The sequence below is a fragment of the Oryctolagus cuniculus genome, chromosome 2, assembly GCF_051225735.1.
Source record: "Oryctolagus cuniculus isolate XC-2025 breed Fujian yellow rabbit chromosome 2, ASM5122573v1, whole genome shotgun sequence".
Classification (NCBI taxonomy): Eukaryota; Metazoa; Chordata; class Mammalia; order Lagomorpha; family Leporidae; genus Oryctolagus; species Oryctolagus cuniculus.
Genome location: NC_142868.1, coordinates 119,455,227 through 119,474,393, shown reverse-complemented (window position 1 = coordinate 119,474,393; position 19,167 = coordinate 119,455,227). Strand labels below are relative to the sequence as shown.

The following is a 19,167-nucleotide window of genomic DNA, read 5'->3' as shown; positions in this document are numbered from 1 at the left end:
GTCATGAATAGCCACGTTACAGTTGCTTCCTTCGGTTCAGTGTAATCACTGCTGTGTTTCATGATATAAGCAGTACTGCTCTGTGATTCATGAAACACAGATCTCGAACTTGCAAAGACAGGAAATCAATCTCTTGCAGGTGCGCTAATCCTAGAAGTTACTTCTGCTTCTACTCTTTGATTCTTGGACATTCATATTTCAGCTGTGAGAACACGGGGGTCAAAACTGATCGTTACCTGAACTTGCAGTGTAATCACGTCTCCACCACCACGTCCTACTGTTCTTTCGGGCTGGCTGCTTCTTGGTGTTGGGTGATGAAAGCATCCATGAATCCCGTCTCATCTTTTGCTGACACAAGCTTGTTGTTCAATACCTAGAGATTTCATAAGGCACCAGGGAAACCAGAGACAAGTAAGATCTAGAATTAGAGGCTACCCCTGTGAAAGAGAAAAGGTGGCTTTTTTGGCAGAAAACGTGGCTCGGCAGATTAAGTTGCAGCTTGGTGAGCCTGCATCCCATTTCAGAGTGCTGGTGTGAGCACTGCCCACTGTGTTTCTTTTCTTCCTTTCTTTTTTAAATCCTGATTTTACTTATTTTAGAGAGAGTGAGGGTGTGTGTGTGTGAGAGAGAGAGAGAGAGAGAGAGAGAGAGAAAGAGAGAGAGAGAGAGAGAGAGAGAGATCTCATCCATCTGCTGGTTCAATCCCTACACAGCTGCCACGGACAGGACTGGGCCAGGCTGAAGCCAGGACCCTGGAATTCCATCAAGTTCTCCTTCGCAGGTGGCCGTGACCCAAGTACTTGCGACAACTCCTGGTAGCACATTAGCGGTGAGTAGGATCAGAACTAGAGCAGCGTGTGCTGGAACCAAAGCTCACAAGGGTGCCTGCACCACAGACAGAGGTGAACCCACTGTGCGCCCAGACGGCCATCTGGTTCCTGCATTGCTGCTCCTGCTCCCTGCTAATGTGCCCGGGAGGCAGGGAGTGAGGGCTGTTTATCTGACCTCCTGCCAGCAATGTGGGAGACCAGGGTGTAGTCCTGGCTCTTTCTTCAACTTGGCCCAGCCCCTGCTGTTGCAGCCATGCGGTGAGTGAACCGGGGATGGAATATATTTTTTATCCAAGTCCATGTCATGACATCTCACATCAATCAAAAGAACCATTCCTGTTGCTTTCTGACCCATCTCCCTGTCCTCAGCTGAGTGACTGATCACAGAGACGAGGGATCACTGTGTTCCCTACAGATGTGTCCTGGTGAGGAATCTAACACGGTGAGCAGCATGAGCACCCTGAAGGACTCAGCCAGGACTCACTGGGATGCAGCCTCTACAATCCTGTACGTTGCTAAATTACACAACTGCCACTAGAGGGCAGAAAACCCCACCATAATCTGAATAGGATTGATTCCTATCTCTCTCTCTCTCTCTCTCTCTCTCTCTCTCTCTCCTCTTCCTCCTCTCCTCCACTTCATCCTCCTCCTCTTCCTCTCTGTAACTCTGCCTTTTAAATAAATTAAAAATATATTTTTAAAAATAACCGTTTAGTGTCTTCTCTGTCTTGGTGGTGTTGCAGCTGTCAATGTCTAAAGGTAAACAGCAGAGCTCAATGCTAAAAAAAAAAGTAAGTCAATTCATTATAATCATAAGTCCTCATTACAGTGGCTACATGATCTGTGTTCCATAGGCATATGTGACTCTAAACTCTGTTTTTGCACAGCAAAAACACAGACTTTTTTTTGCAGAGTGATAAGGCTTTTTTGGGTATAGGGCATCCGTCAGAACAGAAGGGATAGAGAGAGTGTGTAGTCGTTTGGTCTGAGGGGAAAGGGAAGTTACATGGTTGAGTGGAGAGAATGCACCTGGGCAGGCCAGCCGGGGCCTCAGCAGAGAGGCAGAGGCTGAGCCACAGTCTCTTTGGACTCCCTAGGTTTTTAAGGGAGTCTGTTTACCCAGCTCCCCCTCTCCTCCAGGACAAAGGGTGGAGAATCCTGGCAGAAGGAATTGTTGGGTGAAAATTAGCAAATTCCTCCCCAGAGTTGCTGGCACCTGGGCAGTGCAGAGGGACTTCACTTAGGGCATCTGAGAAGGCTTTATTGCCCCATGTTATCAGGTCAGGTAACCTCTTTGGTCCTGAGGAGAGAGAATTCTCCTGGGAGCTTTCCTTGGGGGAAGGGCTGGGACCACCTGGGGGGTTATCAGGGTCTGGGCAGGACTTTGAAGTGCAAGATGCTGGGCTGCTGGAGCCTCTGCAGTGGGTTCTGGTCTTCAGGCCTTTCTCACACGCACATAGGCTAAATTTCTGACTTACTACCTAACATATCCTTCCTCAAGAGAAAGAAATAACCATAATCGTATGGTGGTAAATGGTCAGAGGTCTGTCTTCTGTAGCTACTTCAGAAGGTGACAAATGGGCATAGAAATGGGTATGGGTATTTTTCTCTTGCTATCTGTCCTATGTGAGAAAGAGCCCTGGGCAGATCAACTGCAGCCTGGGCTGAGGGAATGCTCAGTGCAGGCCCTGAGACCTCCAATCGTGCAGATGCAGAGTTCCCTCACAGTGCAGACGGCTCAGTGAGGCCCAGAAATGATGGGGGAGTCAGCAGAAATGCAGCGTGTGGAAGTGGTCAAGGTGTCAACTGTGACGGCTGCACTCACCCAATGATGCGTCCTTTCGTTGTACATTTGCATCTCCAAAATCCCATCCTCCCTGCTCTGCTGCAAGCAAGTGTCCTTGAAGTGCAGGTGCCAGGTCAGGCAGCAGGAAGTGTGTGCACAGTAACAGGAGGTGTGAGCACAGGCAGCAGGAGGTGTGTGCACAGGCAGCAGGGGGTGTGTGCACAGGCAGCAGGGGATGTGTGCACAGGCAGCAGGAGGTGTGAGCACAGGCAGCAGGAGGTGTGTGCACAGGCAGCAGGGGATGTGTGTACAGGCAGCAGGAGGTGTGTGCACAGGCGGCATGAGGTGTATGCACAGGCAGCAGGGGGTGTGTGTACAGGCTGCACCACTGGACTCTGGCTTCTTGTTGTTCAGGCTCTAGATCTCTCCCTGAGTGCCCAGCTCCAGTGTGCTCAGGATGATGTAGTTGCTTCCAGTCAGCCCGTTCCTCAACCATGCAGGAATCCTGGGGCCAATGTAGAGATGTGAGATATAAGGCTTCAAAGCTATGCTCAAAATTTTGTTGGTTCCAAAATCATTTTCCTATATATTTGCAGCAGCCTCATCACAATAGGAGACACTGGAGAGGCAGGCAGGCTGGGGTCTGGAGCACAAGGAGGTCTGCACCCCTGCTAACAGGACAGGGAAAAGCGGCATTGGTAGGGCAGATGGGGCAGTGCACCAGGCAGAGTTCTGTTGTGCAAGTTCTCAGGTCTGACGTTGTTGCAGTTGATTTCTCAACAATGTTGCAGTGGATTCCTTTCTGAGAGGAGGAGCGTGGTGGGGGCAAGAGGCGCAGAGTCACCACACAGACTCAGGGCATCAGGTGAAAGCGGGCTTGAGGCAAGCAGCCCACAGACTCCTTTATTTCAGTTGGTAAAAACATCTTATATAGCCAAGACCAGCCAATCCAGTCAAGGGGCGGTCTATGCCCCAACCAATCACAGCCTGTTGCCAGGCAGGCTCCATTGCCAGGTGGGATTCAAAGCCATTCCTGAGTAACTGACGCTCACTTGCCAGCGGCCACCTTGGCATGGCCTTCTCATTCCACCACAAGACATCACTGTGGGCCCTTCATTCTGGAGAACCATGAGAGCAGGGCCAAATGACAGAAAACTGAGGAGAACACAGGGTCTCCAATAGGAGTAAGGGGAGTCCATTCATTCCATGGCTGTTAAGGAAACCTGCAGCTTGGATGACCTCATCTGGGTGACACTCAAAGAGGAAAATGTGGCAAACTTCACAAAGCAACAGTAGAAAATTAGTAGAACATTACAACAAAAAGAACAATGGCTTGGGAACTTTACATAGGATTTTGAATCGAACTCCCAGAAAGAATTCAATTTGCTTATTTTTTTAATGAACCAATTTCATGCTCAAAGAACTGTTGAAAGCACAGTGCTTTATTTATTTTTTATTTTTATTTTTTGAAGGTTTTTATTTAATGAATACAAATTTCATACATACAGCTTTTAGGGATATAGTGTTTCTTCCCCTCATTCCTGCCCTCCCAACTCCTTAAATAATGCTAGAGTTTATGGACTCAAAAGGCTTTCATAGCCTTGGCAGCTCATGACAAGAGCCTCAAGTGATTACTGACATCATAAATAAGAGTGTCAATTGTTAATCAGCAACAGGAGTCATTGCACACTTGCTCCCCATGTAGGACCTCTGTCCTGAATGAGTTGTTCTATGAGAATTAATGTGAAAACTAGTCTTCAAACAGTACTTTATACTTTGTGTGTCTGTGTGGGTGCAAACTGGTCTTCCATCAACTGGTTCACTTCCCAATTTGCCACAACTGGACCTACGCTGATCCAAAGTCAGGAGCCAGCATCTTTTTTTGGGTCTTCCATGCAGATAAAGGGGCCAGAGGACTTGGGGCCATCTTCTACTGCTTTCCCAGGCAATAGCAGAGAGCTAGATCAGAAGTGGAACAGGCGGGGTGCCAATCGGCCCTGACAAATACATTTCTAAAGATTTTTTTTTTAATTATTTGAAAGTTAGAGTTACAGAAAGGCAGAGGCAGAGAAACAGAGAGGTCTTCCATCCACTGGTTCATTCCCATAATGGCTTCAACAGCCGTTGCTATGTGGTCCAAAGCCAGGAGCCAGGAGCCTCTTCCAGGTCTCCCATGTGGGTGCTCTGACCCAAACAGCTTCCACTACTTTTCCCAGGCTATTGACAGGGAGCTGGATGAAAATGGAGCAGCTTGGACATGAATTGGTGCCCATATAGGATGCCAGCAATGCAGCAGGTGGCTTTACCTACTATGCCCCTACTATGGACCCAAGAAGAGCTTTGGTTTTCAGAAGAACTTTTCATTCTGAAATGATGCATATTACATGCAGGCTCCTAAGCTGTTTACTGATATCACTGAATGGAGTTCTTTGTTTTGGTTTGATTCCTGCCCCAGATTTCTCATTCCAAGGGGAATCAGGTGTGGATGAATTCTAGATCCACCACGTCGGGCAAAGCATGGGAGTTGGTGAAAATGTGACCCCACTGTTTAAACTGTCAACTTTTCCTCATCACAACTTGAATGGAAGCACATTGCTCAGAAAACATTGCCTCCCGGGAAGTGTCCTCTGACCTGGGAGAAGTGGGAGTGGGAAGAGGCGTGCTCAGTGCTCTCCACACCTGCAGGGAGGTTCACAGAGCAGATGGGGACTTGAGTCCCTTGAGTCACCTGGGAGTGCTGCAGGCAGCCTGGCGCTCCAGCACACAGTCCTAGGCTCTCTGCACAGCTTTGAGCAGGACGTGCTCAGGGAGCCTACAGGACAGCAACAGGTGCACGTGGTCTCTGGGAATCCAGCCAAGAGTCCCCACCTCCTGTACCTGCCTTCCTGACTACTGCACTCTAAGTTTTCATAGAATACAGTTTAGATTCTAATTTCCTGCTTGGAAATCTATGGTGCTTTCTCATTGGCTGTCTCAATCCTACTGAATGCCAAGACCTAGAATCATCCTGTGAAACTCTTTATGTGCATTGTTGAATCAGGAGATTCTGTTGAACTTAGGAGGAAGAGGAAATACAGTTAAGGTACAGAGGATTTCCCCGGCCTCTTCTAACAAAACCTCGCAGTGACCTTCAAAGCCTGGCTGCATCTGAGAATCACTCTCAGCAGATGGAGGCCTCAGAACAGCAGCTGGGACAGCCCAGCCTCACACTTCTGCTCCCTGGGGGGTTTTTGTTCGGGCTTGTAGCACTGTGGGAGGGTAACTGCTATACCCTTGACAGAAGTAAGTGGCAGCATCTTCAGCCTGCACGCCGCCGATGGTGAGGGTGTAATCTGTCCCAGATCCACTGCCACTGAACCGTGGTGGGACCCCAGATTCTAAATTGGATGCACCAGAGATCAGGAGTGTAGGAGGTTTCTCTGGCTTCTGTTGATACCAGGCTACAGCACTGTAAACGTTCTCACTCGCCAGACAGTTTATGGTGACTGTGCCTCCCACAGATGCAGACAGGGAGGGTGGAGACTGGGTCATCTCGATGGCACATCTGGCACCTGTGATGAGAAACATAGAAGCACACGTCCACACTGCTCATCCTGGGTGAGAGGAGCACCCTGAGGAGCCAGGCGGCCCTGCCCACCCTGGCTGAGCCGTGCCTGCTGCTGTCCGTCCTCACCTGTGAGCCAGAGCAGCAGGAGCCCCAGGAGCGCAGTGGAGGTGCTCATGTCCATGCTGGGTGCTGGCGGAGACCGACGCCTGCCCAGGGTGAGAGCAGCCTGGCAATAAGTGTGCAGGGCCCTGTGCTGTGCTCGGGCAGATGCAAATCATGGGGGCTGGGCCAGGGCCAGGCCCAGCTGCAGGGCCGGCTCCTGTGATTGACAAATAAATGCAGGTGCGATTTCTCAGTGCTTCCAGGCCAGAAAGCGCTCCAATTTGCCTGCAGAGAATTTGCTTTCTCTGCAGATATGTTGCTACAAATCATAATTATGGGTCATAATTGTAAAAAAGAAGACATGAATCTTATGATGAAACAGAGTAATGTATTTCACTACTTTAAATGGGTTATATATGAGAATAGTTTCACTTCTGGAAACTGAATAAGAAAGACTTAAGTGATGGAGGTATCTCTTGCTAAGTTTATTCTCAAATGTTGGTGTTTACAAGTGGACATACACTGCACTGCCCTTTCAACAGTTCTCTGAAAATGAAGTTGGTACATTAGTGGTCAGCATTGTGGTGTATGGGTGAGCCACTGCCTGTAGCACCAGCAGCACATATGGCACTGGTTTGTGTCCTGGATGCTTCACTTTCAATCCAGCTCCCTAATAATGTACCTGGGAAAGCAGCAGAAGGTGGCTCAAGGCTTTGGGCCCCTGCATCCATGTGGGAAATGCATTGAGTCTCTTGGCTTTTGGCTTCCGCCTGGCCCAGCCTTGGATATTACAGCCATTCGGCGAGTGAACCAGTGTTTGGACTCTCTCTCTCTCTCTCAATCTCTCTCTCTCTCTCCCTCTCTCTCTGTCTCTCTCTCTCTCTCTCTCTCTCTGTGTGTGTGTTTGTGTGTGTGTGTCTAATTCTCTTTCAGATAAATAAAATAAATCTTTTTTAGAAAGGAAGTGATAAATAAAGAAACCCACACACAACCACATCTCTTACTGGGAGTTGCATTCAAATCCTCTGTGAGTTCCCAAGCCATTGTTCTTGTGCTTCTAATGTCAAGAGCTTTGCTGTTGCTGTGTGAAGACTGCACATTATCCTCACTGAGTGTCACCCAGATACAGGTCATCCACGCTGCAGGTTTCTTTCACACTCAGGATAAAATAAACTCCCCTTATCCGTATTGAGACCCCTGTATTCTACTCAGTTTTCTGGCATTTGGTCCTGTTTCTTACGGCTCTCCAGGACGAAGGGCCCACAATGACACCAGATCTGAGAATGTGCACAACAGAACTCTGCATTGTGATGCCCCTGTCATGCCCCGTAAATGCACTTTCCTCTTTCCCCTTAGGGTGGGTCTGCAGTGGGTGCACACATCATTGTGTCCCAGACCCCAGCCTCCTGCATCTCCAGAGAGCCTCATATTAAAACTCCAATTAAACTGATGCAGAAGTTTAGGGAGACAATCTTGAAACCAAGTAAACATTGAACATAGATTTGAACCCTTATATCTCACATCTCTACATTAGTTCAAGGCCTCGCTGCATGGTTGAGGAACAGGCTGACTGGAAGCAACTACAGCAGCATAAGCACCAGGGCACTCAGGGGAGAGATCCTGAGGCTGGACCACAAGTGGGCAGGGTCAGGTGGTGCAGCCTGTGTATACACCCCCTGCTGCCTGTGTACACACCCCTACTGCCTGTACACACACCTTCTGCTGCCTGTATGCACACACCTACTGAGCTTGTGCATACACCTTCTGTTGCCTGTGTACACACCTCCTGCAGCCTGTACACACACCCCCTGCTGCCAGTGCACACACTTCCTGCAGCATGCGCACACACCTCCTGTTGCCTGTGCACACACCTCCTGTTGCCTATGCACACACCTCCTGCTGCCTGTGCACACACCTCCTGCTGCCTGACCTGGCACCTACACTCAAGAACACTTGCTTGCCGCTGACCAGGTAGGATAGGATTGTGGAGACGCAAATGCACGAGGAAAGGACATATCTTTGGGTAACTGCAGCTATCATGGTTGAGACCTTGACCACTTCCACACCCCTGCATTTTACTGACGGCCCCTTCATTTCTGGGCCTCACTGAGCCGTCTACACTGTGAGGGAACTCTGCATCTGCACCATCGGAGGTCTCAGGGCCTGCACTGAGCATTCCCTCGGGCTGGCCTCAGTCAGTGATGAGAGGAGGAGGTGGGGAAGAGCCCCAGCACTCTCACTCTACTTGGAATAATCCAAAACTATTTACCCTGTGTATCCAGAATGGGTTGAGCTCTGATGATCCCAGCTGTCATTAATTTGCCCAGGGACCCTTTCCCATCCAAATCCTCACCTGCATCACTGTCCTCCTTACCCCATGACACTTAACAATGGCTGAATGTGAGCACTTAGACTAACACTGAACAAGTTACTCAGTCATTAAGAAAACTGTGTTTTTGCTGTGCAAAAACAAGACTTATGGTCACATATGCCTATGGAACCCAGGTAATGTAGCCAAACTAAGTGAGGACTTAGGCAAACCATAGATTAATTTAATTCACATTTTATAATAATGCCCTGCTCATGTTTGCCATGTAAGATGGTGCAGTTCTAGACAATGATAGCTGCGAAACACCTCCACAGATAAAACACGGGAGGCGCTTTTTTAAATATTAATTTGTTTATTTAAATTCAGAGTTAGAGAGAGAGGAGGAGAGAGCTCTTCCATCCTTTGGTTAACTCTCCAAATAGCCGCAATGACCAGGGCTTTGGCCAGACCTAAGCCAGTAGACAGGATATCTTTGGGGTCTCCCACACGGGTGCAGGGCCCAGGGACTCGGGTCATCTGCCTGTTTCCCAGGTGCATTTAGGGAGCCAGCTTGGAAGTGGAGCATCCGGGACTCAAACCGATGCCCAAATGGATTGCCAGCATCATAGGCCATGGCTTAACTTGCTGTGCCAAGACACCAGCCCCCACATGGGACGTTAAGCCAGGGCCTGACCAACAGTCACTGTGCTGCCCTGGAGGATGTTCTATGGCCAAGGCAGACACAACACATAGGTAGATATTTGAAAGAACCTCGGGATTTGGGAACCAAGGCACATAATGGAGTCACTTTCTCTGGGTGATCCTTCGAGGGAAGTTGGAGACTGGGATCACTGTGCTGCCAGCAGAAGCTGAGATGGAAACAAAACAGAAACCAGGCCCAGGCCGGGGATGACCCTCCTCATGGTCCTCCCAGCACAGCCCTGCTGGCTGCTCAGGCGCACGGTGGATGCTGAGCTCCCTGACGTGTGGTCCCTATCTCAGCGCCATGGAGCACACAACCATGGGCACAGGGACCCCACCGAGTCCCCTTCCTCACCCTGAGACACAGCTCCGGGACCCAGGCGCCCCTAGTCCTGTGCCCAGGTCCAGAGCTACACCGGCCTCTGGGTGCTCCGCCGGGCGATCATGGGCTGAGCAGCTGATAAGAGTTTGAGTGGAAGAAGGGGTTCAAGGAGCAGGAAGAACAGCAGCAAGGGGGCGCCCACGGGGCTGCTGCCTCTGCACTGAGGGCACCATCTGGGTCCGAGGTGTGGCCCAGCCCAGATGCCTGAAGGGAAATTAAGAAAAAGTGATAAATGTAACCCTTAAGGGAATATAATCAGAAGAGGAGGACTCAGCTGTCCATGAACCTGCAGGGACAACCATGGTGAGGAGAGGCCTTGAGAATCTCTGGGATGTGCTGTAGGCAGCCTGGAGCTTCTACACCAACAGCTGGGGTTTCTGTGCAGGTTTGATGATGACGTGGTCAGGGAGCCACATTACAGTGACAGGTGGACGTGGACTCTGGGAACACAGCCTAGACTCTCCACCTCCTGTACCTGCCTTCCTGACTACTACGCTCCAGGCTTTCAATGATGACAATTTCGCGTTCATTCTTCTTAAAAATCTACGGTGTTTTACACTGGCTATATGGATTCCTCCTGTTGCAATGACCTAGAACCATCTAGTGTATAACTATTCGTGTTCATTGTCGAATCAGGAGGTACTGATGAGGCGGAGGAGGACGAAGAAAGAGTTAAGATACACAAGATACCCCCTGGTGCATTCTAAAACCTCCCAATGACCTTCAAAGCCTGGCTGCATCTGAGAATCACTCTCAGCAGATGGAGGCCTCAGAACAGCAGCTGGGACAGCCCAGCCTCCACTTCTGCTACCCTGGGAGGTTTTTGTTCCAGCTGTAGCACTGTGGAGGGTAACTGCTATACCCTTGACAGAAGTATGTAGCAGCATCTTCAGCCTGCAGGTCGCCGATGGTGAGGGTGTAATCTGTCCCGGATCCACTGCCACTGAACCGTGGTGGGACCCCAGATTCTAAATTGGATGCACCAGAGATCAGGAGTGTAGGAGGTTTCCCTGGCTTCTGTTGATACCAGGACAAGTAACTGTCAATGTCCTCACTGGCCTGACAGTTCATGGTGACTGTGCCTCCCACAGATGCAGACAGGGAGGGTGGAGACTGAGTCATCTCGATGGCACATCTGGCACCTGCGATGAGAAACATAAAAGCACAGGTCCACACTGCTCATCCTGGGTGAGAGGAGCACCCTGAGGAGCCAGGCGGCCCTGCCCACACTGGCTGAGCTCTTCCTGCTGCTGTCCATCAGACACATGCAAGTCATGGGGGAGGGGCCAGGGCCAGGCCGAGCTGCAGAGCAGGCTCATGTGATTGACAGTGCTTCCAGGCCAGAAGGCAGCACCAATTCGCCTCTCTGCAGATATGTTACTACAAATCACAGTTTTGGAGGATAACTATTTAAAAAAACTGATATGAACCTTAGGATGAAATAGAGTACTGTATGTTTATGCTTTCATTGTATTATTTATGAGAAAGATTTACTTCTGGAAGCCTTAGATTTCACATCTCTACATTAGCTACAGGCTTCCCAGCAAAGTTCATTAACAGGCTGACTGGAAGCAACTACGTCAGCACAAAAATCCTGGAGCCAGGGAATTGGTGGAACTGATCCTAAGGCTCGACTACAAGTGGCCAAGCCTGGTGATGCGGCCTGTGCCCACACCCCCTGCAGCCTCTGCACAAACCTCCTGCTGCCTGTGCACGTGCCTCCTGCTGCCTGACCTGGTGACTGCACTTCAAGGGCACTTGCTTGCAGCGGATCAAGGGGATGGGAATTTGGAGACCCAACTGCACAAGGAAGGACCCATCTTTGGGTGAACACAGCCTTCACTGTTAACGCCTTGACCACTTCCATGCCCCTGCATTTCTGCTGACTCCCCCATCATTTCTGGGCCTCACTAAGCTGTGTGCACTGTGAGGGAACAAGTTGTAGCAGTGAACTACATGACCAGAGCAAGCTACACACTCTATGGGAATTAATTTTCTTTCCAGCTTTCACATTTTTTAAAAAAGATGTATTTATGTAAGTATTTATTTATTTGAAAGGCAGAGTGAGAGATGGACAGACAGACAGAGAGGAGAGAAAGAGGATGGAACATACAGAGATCTTCCATCTGCTGCTCACTACACAAATGGCTACAACCACTGGAGCTGGGCCAATCTGAAGCCAGGAGCCAGAGGCTTCTTCTGATCTTCCACACAGATGCAGGGGCGCAAGGACTTGCGCTCTCCTCCCCTGCTTTCTCGGGTGTACTAGCAGAGAGCTGGATGGGAAGTGGAGCAGCCTGGACTTGAACAGGCTCCAGTATGGGATGCCAGTGCCACAAATGGTGGCTTTACCTGCTACTCCACAGGTTGGTCCCCAGCATTTACTCTTAAAAATGATTTTAGGTTTGATTTTCATTAATTAGCAGACAAAGCTATCATGGGAGTGTTTTACCGTATATGGTACGTAGAGTTTTCTTCAATGGCTTCATATTGGGTACAGTCTCTTAACCTGATAAATGTCCCCATAATGAGGTTTCTATACATGCACAGGTGACCCCTGAGCTTGCTAACACGCAGATTCTCAGCACACCCACAGTGGTTGCACAGTTTTGCACCTGTAACCTGCTCTCAGAGAGGCTGATTAGGCTGTGGAGTTCTGGACACCTTGAGTGGAAAGGAAGAAAATATGACTGCCACCTTTACTTTTAGTTTTGTCAAGACGGTGGCTCACTTGTCCAATGATCGTTGCGTATTTCATGCAATTTCCTGACTCCTCAGTGAACTCTGTGACCCAGGGTCCCTTGCTATGAGCTCTCCTTTCTGATGATACCAAGAAGCACATGCAAATGAATGTCTCTGGGGCCACGCCCACACTGACCCACTTCTGAGAGTTCAGAGAACAGTCAGAATCCAGGTCTGCAGGCTGACAGCTCCCCACGGTCAGCGTCACACCTGGGAGTAAAATCCCAGGGCAGGCCGGTGCCGCGGCTCACTAGGCTAATCCTCCACCTTGCAGCGCCAGCACACCAGGTTCTAGTCCCGGTCGGGGCACCGGATTCTGTCCCGGTTGCCCCTCTTCCAGGCCAGCTCTCTGCTGTGGCCAGGGAGTGCAGTGGAGGATGGCCCAGGTGCTTGGGCCCTGCACCCCATGGGAGACCAGGATAAGTACCTGGCTCCTGCTATCGGATCAGCGCGGTACGCCGGTCCCAGTGCACTGGCCGCGGCGGCCATTGGAGGGTGAACCAATGGCAAAGGAAGACCTTTCTCTCTGTCTCTCTCTCTCTCCCTGTCCACTCTGCTTGTCAAAAAAAAAAAAATCCCAGGGCTCCTGTTCTCTCCATGGTTTCCTGTGGAAGCACTCAGTGAGGTCCCCTCCAGCACATCTGGACGTCAGAAGAGAAGGATTCAGTCCTACCCATCTTTCCAGCTGCAGACTCCGGATGGAGGGGAGGCCCGAGCTTCACCTGTGAGTGCTGCAGGCAGCCGAGAGCACCAGCGCCCCTGACCTGCACTCCTGCTCTGACCTAAGGACTGCGGGGTGCAGCAGGCTGAGCCTTCTGTGACAGCTGTGCCCTGGCTGCTGGGGGAGGCCCGGGATCTCCCATTTCTACACAATGCTTCTGGAATGTCCATGTCCTCAGGTCTTTAACAGGCTGCAGTTTTGACTGTAAACACCTTTATTACAACAATGTCTGCTTCAAATTCTTGTAGCAGCCTCTTCTTTAACCTTATGACTGCTCACGTGCATGTCTTTTATTGGTCATAAACACTCCTGCTGACGATGGTTTGTCTGGACGAGACAGGGCTCAGCAGGATGGTTCTGCTGCAGAGAACTGAGTTTGTCTAGAGCTGTGAGATCGGTGTCAATGGGGATGCGGCTGAGGGCAATGGCACTGAGGCTACAATATTCTAACAGAGAGTTCAAGAGGGAACAAAATACCAGACCCTTAAAAATTTCACATATATTAAATGTCTCAAAAATTAGAATATAAAGCTGGGTTTCTTTATACAAATGACATTGTGTTTAAATTCGATTAAAGAATCAAGGAGATGTGAAGTCAGAAGAGAAGCACACTCAGTGCTGTCCATGACACCTGCAGGGAGAACCATGGAGTGAACAGAGGACTTTAGAACCTCCTGGGAGTGCTGCAGGCAGCCTAGAGCTTCAACACCCCACACCTGGGCTTTCTGTACAGGTCTGAGGATGACGTGGTCAGGGAGCCTTTGGTACTGTGACTGGTGGGCGTGGCCTCTGGGAACCCAGCCTAAAGCCCCCACCTCTTGTACCTGCCTTCCTGACTACTACACTCCAGATTTCACTGATGACACCTGAGCTCCTTATTGCCTGCTTGGAAAATCTGTGGTGCTTTACACTGGCTGTATGGATTCCTACTGTTGCAATGACCTAGAACCACCTGGTGTAAATATGTACATTGTCGTATTAGGAGGTCCTGTTGGGCTGAGAAGGACGAGGAAAGAGTTAAGATACACAAGATTCTCCCTGGTCCAGTCTAACAGAAACTACCATGGAACTTCAAAGCCTGGCTACATCTGAGAATCACTCTCAGCAGCTGGGGCAGCCCAGCCTCACACTTCTGCTTTCCTGGGTGGTTTTTGTTAGGGCTTGTAACACTGTGGTATCAGCACTACCACTATAACCGCCTAGACAGTAGTAGGTGGCAACATCTTCAGCCTGCACGCCGCCGATGGTGAGGGTGTAATCTGTCCCGGATCCACTGCCACTGAACCGTGGTGGGACCCCAGATTCTAAATTGGATGCACCAGAGATCAGGAGTGTAGGAGGTTTCTCTGGCTTCTGTTGGTACCAGGATACAGCATTAAAAAGGAACTCACTGGCCAGGCACCTAATCCTGACAGTTTCTCCCACAGATGCAGATAGGGAGGGTGGAGACTGAGTCATCTCAATGGCACATCTGGCACCTGCGATGAGAAACATAAAAGCACACGTCCACACTGCTCATCCTGGGTGAGAGGAGCACCCTGAGGAGCCAGGCGGCCCTGCCCACCCTGGCTGAGCCGTGCCTGCTGCTGTCCGTCCTCACCTGTGAGCCAGAGCAGCAGGAGCCCCAGGAGCGCAGTGGAGGTGCTCGTGTCCATGCTGGGTGCTGGCGGAGACCGACGCCTGCCCAGGGTGAGAGCAGCCTGGCAATAAGTGTGCAGGGCCCTGTGCTGTGCTCAGGCACATGCAAATCATGGGGGCGGGGCCAGGGCCAGGCCCAGCTGCAGGGCGGGCTCACGTGATTGACAAATGCAGGTGCAATTTCTCAGTGCTTCCAGGCCAGAAGGCTCCAATTCGCCTGCAGAGAATTTGCTTTGTCTGCAGATATTTTACTACAAATCACAATTTTGGAGGATAACTATAAAAAAAACTGATACGAGCCTTCGGATTAAACAGAGTATGTACGTTAATGCTTTCATTGGAGTATGCATGAGAAAGGTTTACATCTGCAAACAGTAACAAAGAGAAGATATTGGGACTCTCTCTTGTTCAGTTGACTCTGAAACGTTCTGTTGTCAGGTGAATAACATCACACTGTCCTTTCAACATTTCTCTGAGCATGACATTCGTTCTATAAAAAAACAAGCAATTGAATTATTTTTTGGAGTTGGATTCAAAATCCTCTATAAAATTCCCAAGCCATTGTTCTTTTTTCCTAATGTCAAGAGCTTTCCTGTTGCTTGGTGAGGTTTGCCACATTGTCCTCATTGAGTGTCACCCAGATGAGGTCATCCAAGCTGCAGGTTTCCTTAACAGCCATGGAATGAATGGACTCCCTTACTCCCATTGGAGACCCTGTGTTCTCCTCAGCTTTCTGTCATTTGGCCCTGCTCTCATGGTTCCCCAGTATGAAGGGCTCACAGTGACGCCAGCCCTGAGAACTTGCACAGCAGAACTCTGCCTGGTGAACTTCCCCGTCTGCCCTATCAATGCTGCTTTTCCCTGTCCTGTTAGCAGGGGTGCAGACCTCCTTGTGCTCCAGACCCCAGCCTGCCTGCCTCTCCAGAGTCTCCTATTATGCCTCCATTAAGCTGATGCATATGTACAAGAAAACGGTTTTGGAACCAACAAAAATTTGAGCATAGCTTTGAAGCCTTATATCTCAACCTCTATATTGGCTCCAGGAATCCCTGCATGGTTGAGGAACAGGCTAACTGGAAGCAACAATGTCAGCACAAGCACCCTGGAGCTGGGGCACTCAAGGGAGTGATCCTAGCCTGAACAACAAGAAGCCAGAGTCCAGTGGTGCAGCCTGTACACACCCCTCCTGCTACCTCTGCACACACCCCCTGCTGCCTATGCACATACCTCATTCAGGCTGTGCACACACCTCCTGCTGCCTGTGCCCACACCTCCTGCTGCCTGTCACACACCCCCTGCTGCCTGTGCACACACCTCCTGTAGCCTGTGCACACACCTCTTACAGCCTGATCTGGAACCTACACTCAAGGGCACTACTTGAGCAGACAAGGGAGGATGGGATTTTAGATGCCCAACTGCACGAGGAGAGGACCCATCTTTGGATGAGCACAGCCGTTACGGTGACGGCATGACCACTTCGACGCACTGCGTTTCTGCGGACTCCCCCGTCATTTCTGTGCCTCACTGAGATGTCTGCAAGGTGAGAACTTTACACCACTGGAGGTCTCAGGGCCTGTACTGAGCATTCCCTCAGGTGGGCTTCAGTCTGCATGAGAGGAGGAGGTGTGGAAGAGCCTTGGCACTCTCACTTTAAGTAAAATAATCAAGAAATACTTCCCCGTGTATCCCTAAGGGGTTGAGATCTGCTTGGCCCAGGCTGTGGTTGAGGTGCCCAGGGCCCTTTCCCATCCAAATCCCTCAGCTGCATCACTGTCCTGCTTCCCTCCTAGGACACTTAACTATGGATGAATATGAGCACTTAGACTAACACGGACCACGTAACTCACTCAGTCATTAACAAATGTCAGGTTTTGCTGTGCAAAAGCAGAGTTTAGAGTCACATATGCCTACCGAACACGGGTCATGTGGCCAAAGTAACTGAGGACTATGGTTATGTATAATTAACTTACTGTTATTTAGCACTGCCCTCTACTGTGTACCATGCAATACTGTGCAGTATTAGACAGTGACAGCTGCAAAACCATCAAGACAGAGAAGACACTGGGTGCTTTTTTTTTTAAGAGATTTATCTATTTATTTATTTCAAAGGAAGAGTTAGAGGAGGAGAAACAGATAAACAGAGAAAGAGAGACGGGGGGGAGAAGAGAGAGAAATTGATCAATCCTATTCAGAATAGCTAACAAGAAAATCAAATTTCTTGGAATAAATTTACTTAAGGCATTCTGGTCGGGCTGAAGAGCCCATGCGAGCATGTCAGCCTCACATCTGCGCCCTGGGAGGTTCACTACCTGTGTGTGAGACGCAGAAGGCCAGCTGTAATACTTCCCTGTGATGAGTGGTGGGGTCTTCAGGCTGTGCACCGCTGATGGGGACAGAATCATCTGTCCCAGATCCACAGCCACTGAACCTCGATGGGACCCCAGGTGGCAGGAGGACGCAGCGTGGATCAGGAGTGGAGCAGCTTCCCCCAGTTCTGTCGGTCCCAGGCCAATAGCTGTAAATGTCCTCCCTTGCCCGGCAGCTCATGGTGACCGTGTCTCCCAAAGTGCAGACAGCGAGGATGGAGACCGGGGCACCTCGATGGCACATCTGGCATCTGAGATGGGAAACGTGGAGACAAAGCCCCACACTGCCCAGTGGGCTGTAGGAGGCTTCCCTGAAGGTCAGGAGCGCTGCCCACGCTGGCCCAGTGAATTCACAGCAGCCGCAGCAGTGACCGGCGCGGCTCCCCGCGTCCCCCAGGGTCCTCCTGGGGATGCGGCTGCTCAGAGGGTGGCAGAGGCTGCGTGCACCTGCAGGATCGCCATGGGGCCGCCCGGCTCGGGGAACGGCTTCAGCCACAAAACCCCAGGGCAACAGAACTTAAAGACTGTCTGGAAGGGTGTGCTCTGTGCTCTGGATTCGCTCCCTGGTGCGCAGGAGCCACATTCTGGTCATGTCCTCAAAAGGCCTTTGTCTGTGCTTGCGTGGAAGTGGAGGGGTGAAGAGGAGGGTGCTTTCTCTTCTGATGAGAATATCTGTTAGCATTAGGATCCCTGACTCTTCAGGGTCATTGAACCATGCTCTAATTGCCTACTATAGATCCTAGTCCGTCATAGCCACTAAGGGTTGGAGCTTCCACAAAGAAGTTTGAGAGCCACAATTCAGCCCAGGCTGATGAGCTATTGGACGCAGCAAAGGCAGGGAGAGATCAAGTCCAGGTTCCCAGTCTAATGGCTCAGGGCAGGTTTCCCCACAACTCAGCACACAGCAGCTCCTACCCCCAATGTCCCACCAGAGTCACCACCTGGGCCCGAAGGGCTCCCTGTAGATACTGGGCAGAACCACCCTTGACTTTCCTCTTTGCTAGAATCAGCCCACCCTCTTTGATTATGGTGGGGTTTTCTGCCCTCTAGTGGCAGTTGTGTAATTTAGCAACGTACAGGATTGTAGAGGCTGCATCCCAGTGAGCCCTGGCTGAGTCCTTCAGGGTGCTCATGCTGCTCACCGTGTTAGGTTCGTCACCAGGACACATCTGTAGGGAACACAGTGATCTCTCCTCTCAGTGATCCAGTCACTCAGCTGAGGACAGGGGGATGGGTCAGAAAGCAACAGGAATGGTTCTTTTGATTGATGTGAGATGTCATGACATGGACTTGGATAAAAGATATAATCCACCCCGGTTCACTCACCACATGGCTGCAACAGCAGGGGCTGGGCCAAGTTGAAGCAAGAGCCAGGACTACACCCTGGTCTCCCACATTGCTGGCAGGAGGTCAGATAAACAGCCCTCACTTCCTGCCTCCCGGGCACTTTAGCAGGGAGCAGGAGCAGCAATGCAAGAACCAGACGGCTGTCTGGGCGCACAGTGGGTTCACCTTTGTCTGTGGTGTAGGCACCCTTATGAGCTTTGGTTCCAGCCCACGCTGCTCTAGTTCTGATCCTACTCACCGCTAATGTGCTACCAGGAGGTGGCGCAAGTACTTGGGTCACGGCCACCTGCGAGGGAGAACTTGATGGAATTCAAGGCTCCTGGCTTCAGCCTGGCCCAGTCCTGCCCATGGCAGCTGTGTAGGGACTGAACCAGCAGATGGATGAGATCTCTCTCTCTCTCTCTCTCTCACACACACACACACACACACGCAAACACCCTCACTCTCTCTAAAATAAGTAAAATCAGGATTTAAAAAAGAAAGGAAGAAAAGAAACACAGTGGGCAGTGCTCACACCAGCACTCTGAAATCGGATGCAGGCTCACCAAGCTGCAACTTAATCTGCCGAGCCACGTTTTCTGCCAAAAAAGCCACTTTTTTCTTTCACAGAGGTAGCCTCTAATTCTAGATCTCACTTGTCTCTGGTTTCCCTGGTGCCTTATGAAATCTCTAGGTATTGAACAACAAGCTTGTGTC

General features: G+C 50.4%; 1 gene segment (V, D, J or C); it reads right to left on the bottom strand.

The window, feature by feature from the left end:
- Positions 1-5,805: 5,805 nt before the first annotated feature.
- On the bottom strand, positions 5,806-6,446 carry LOC149128017 (immunoglobulin kappa variable 1D-13-like). The segment is given in 2 exon segments: positions 5,806-6,167; positions 6,290-6,446. Coding segments are annotated over 2 exon segments (402 nt in total).
- Between the last annotated feature and the right edge of the window lie 12,721 nt (positions 6,447-19,167).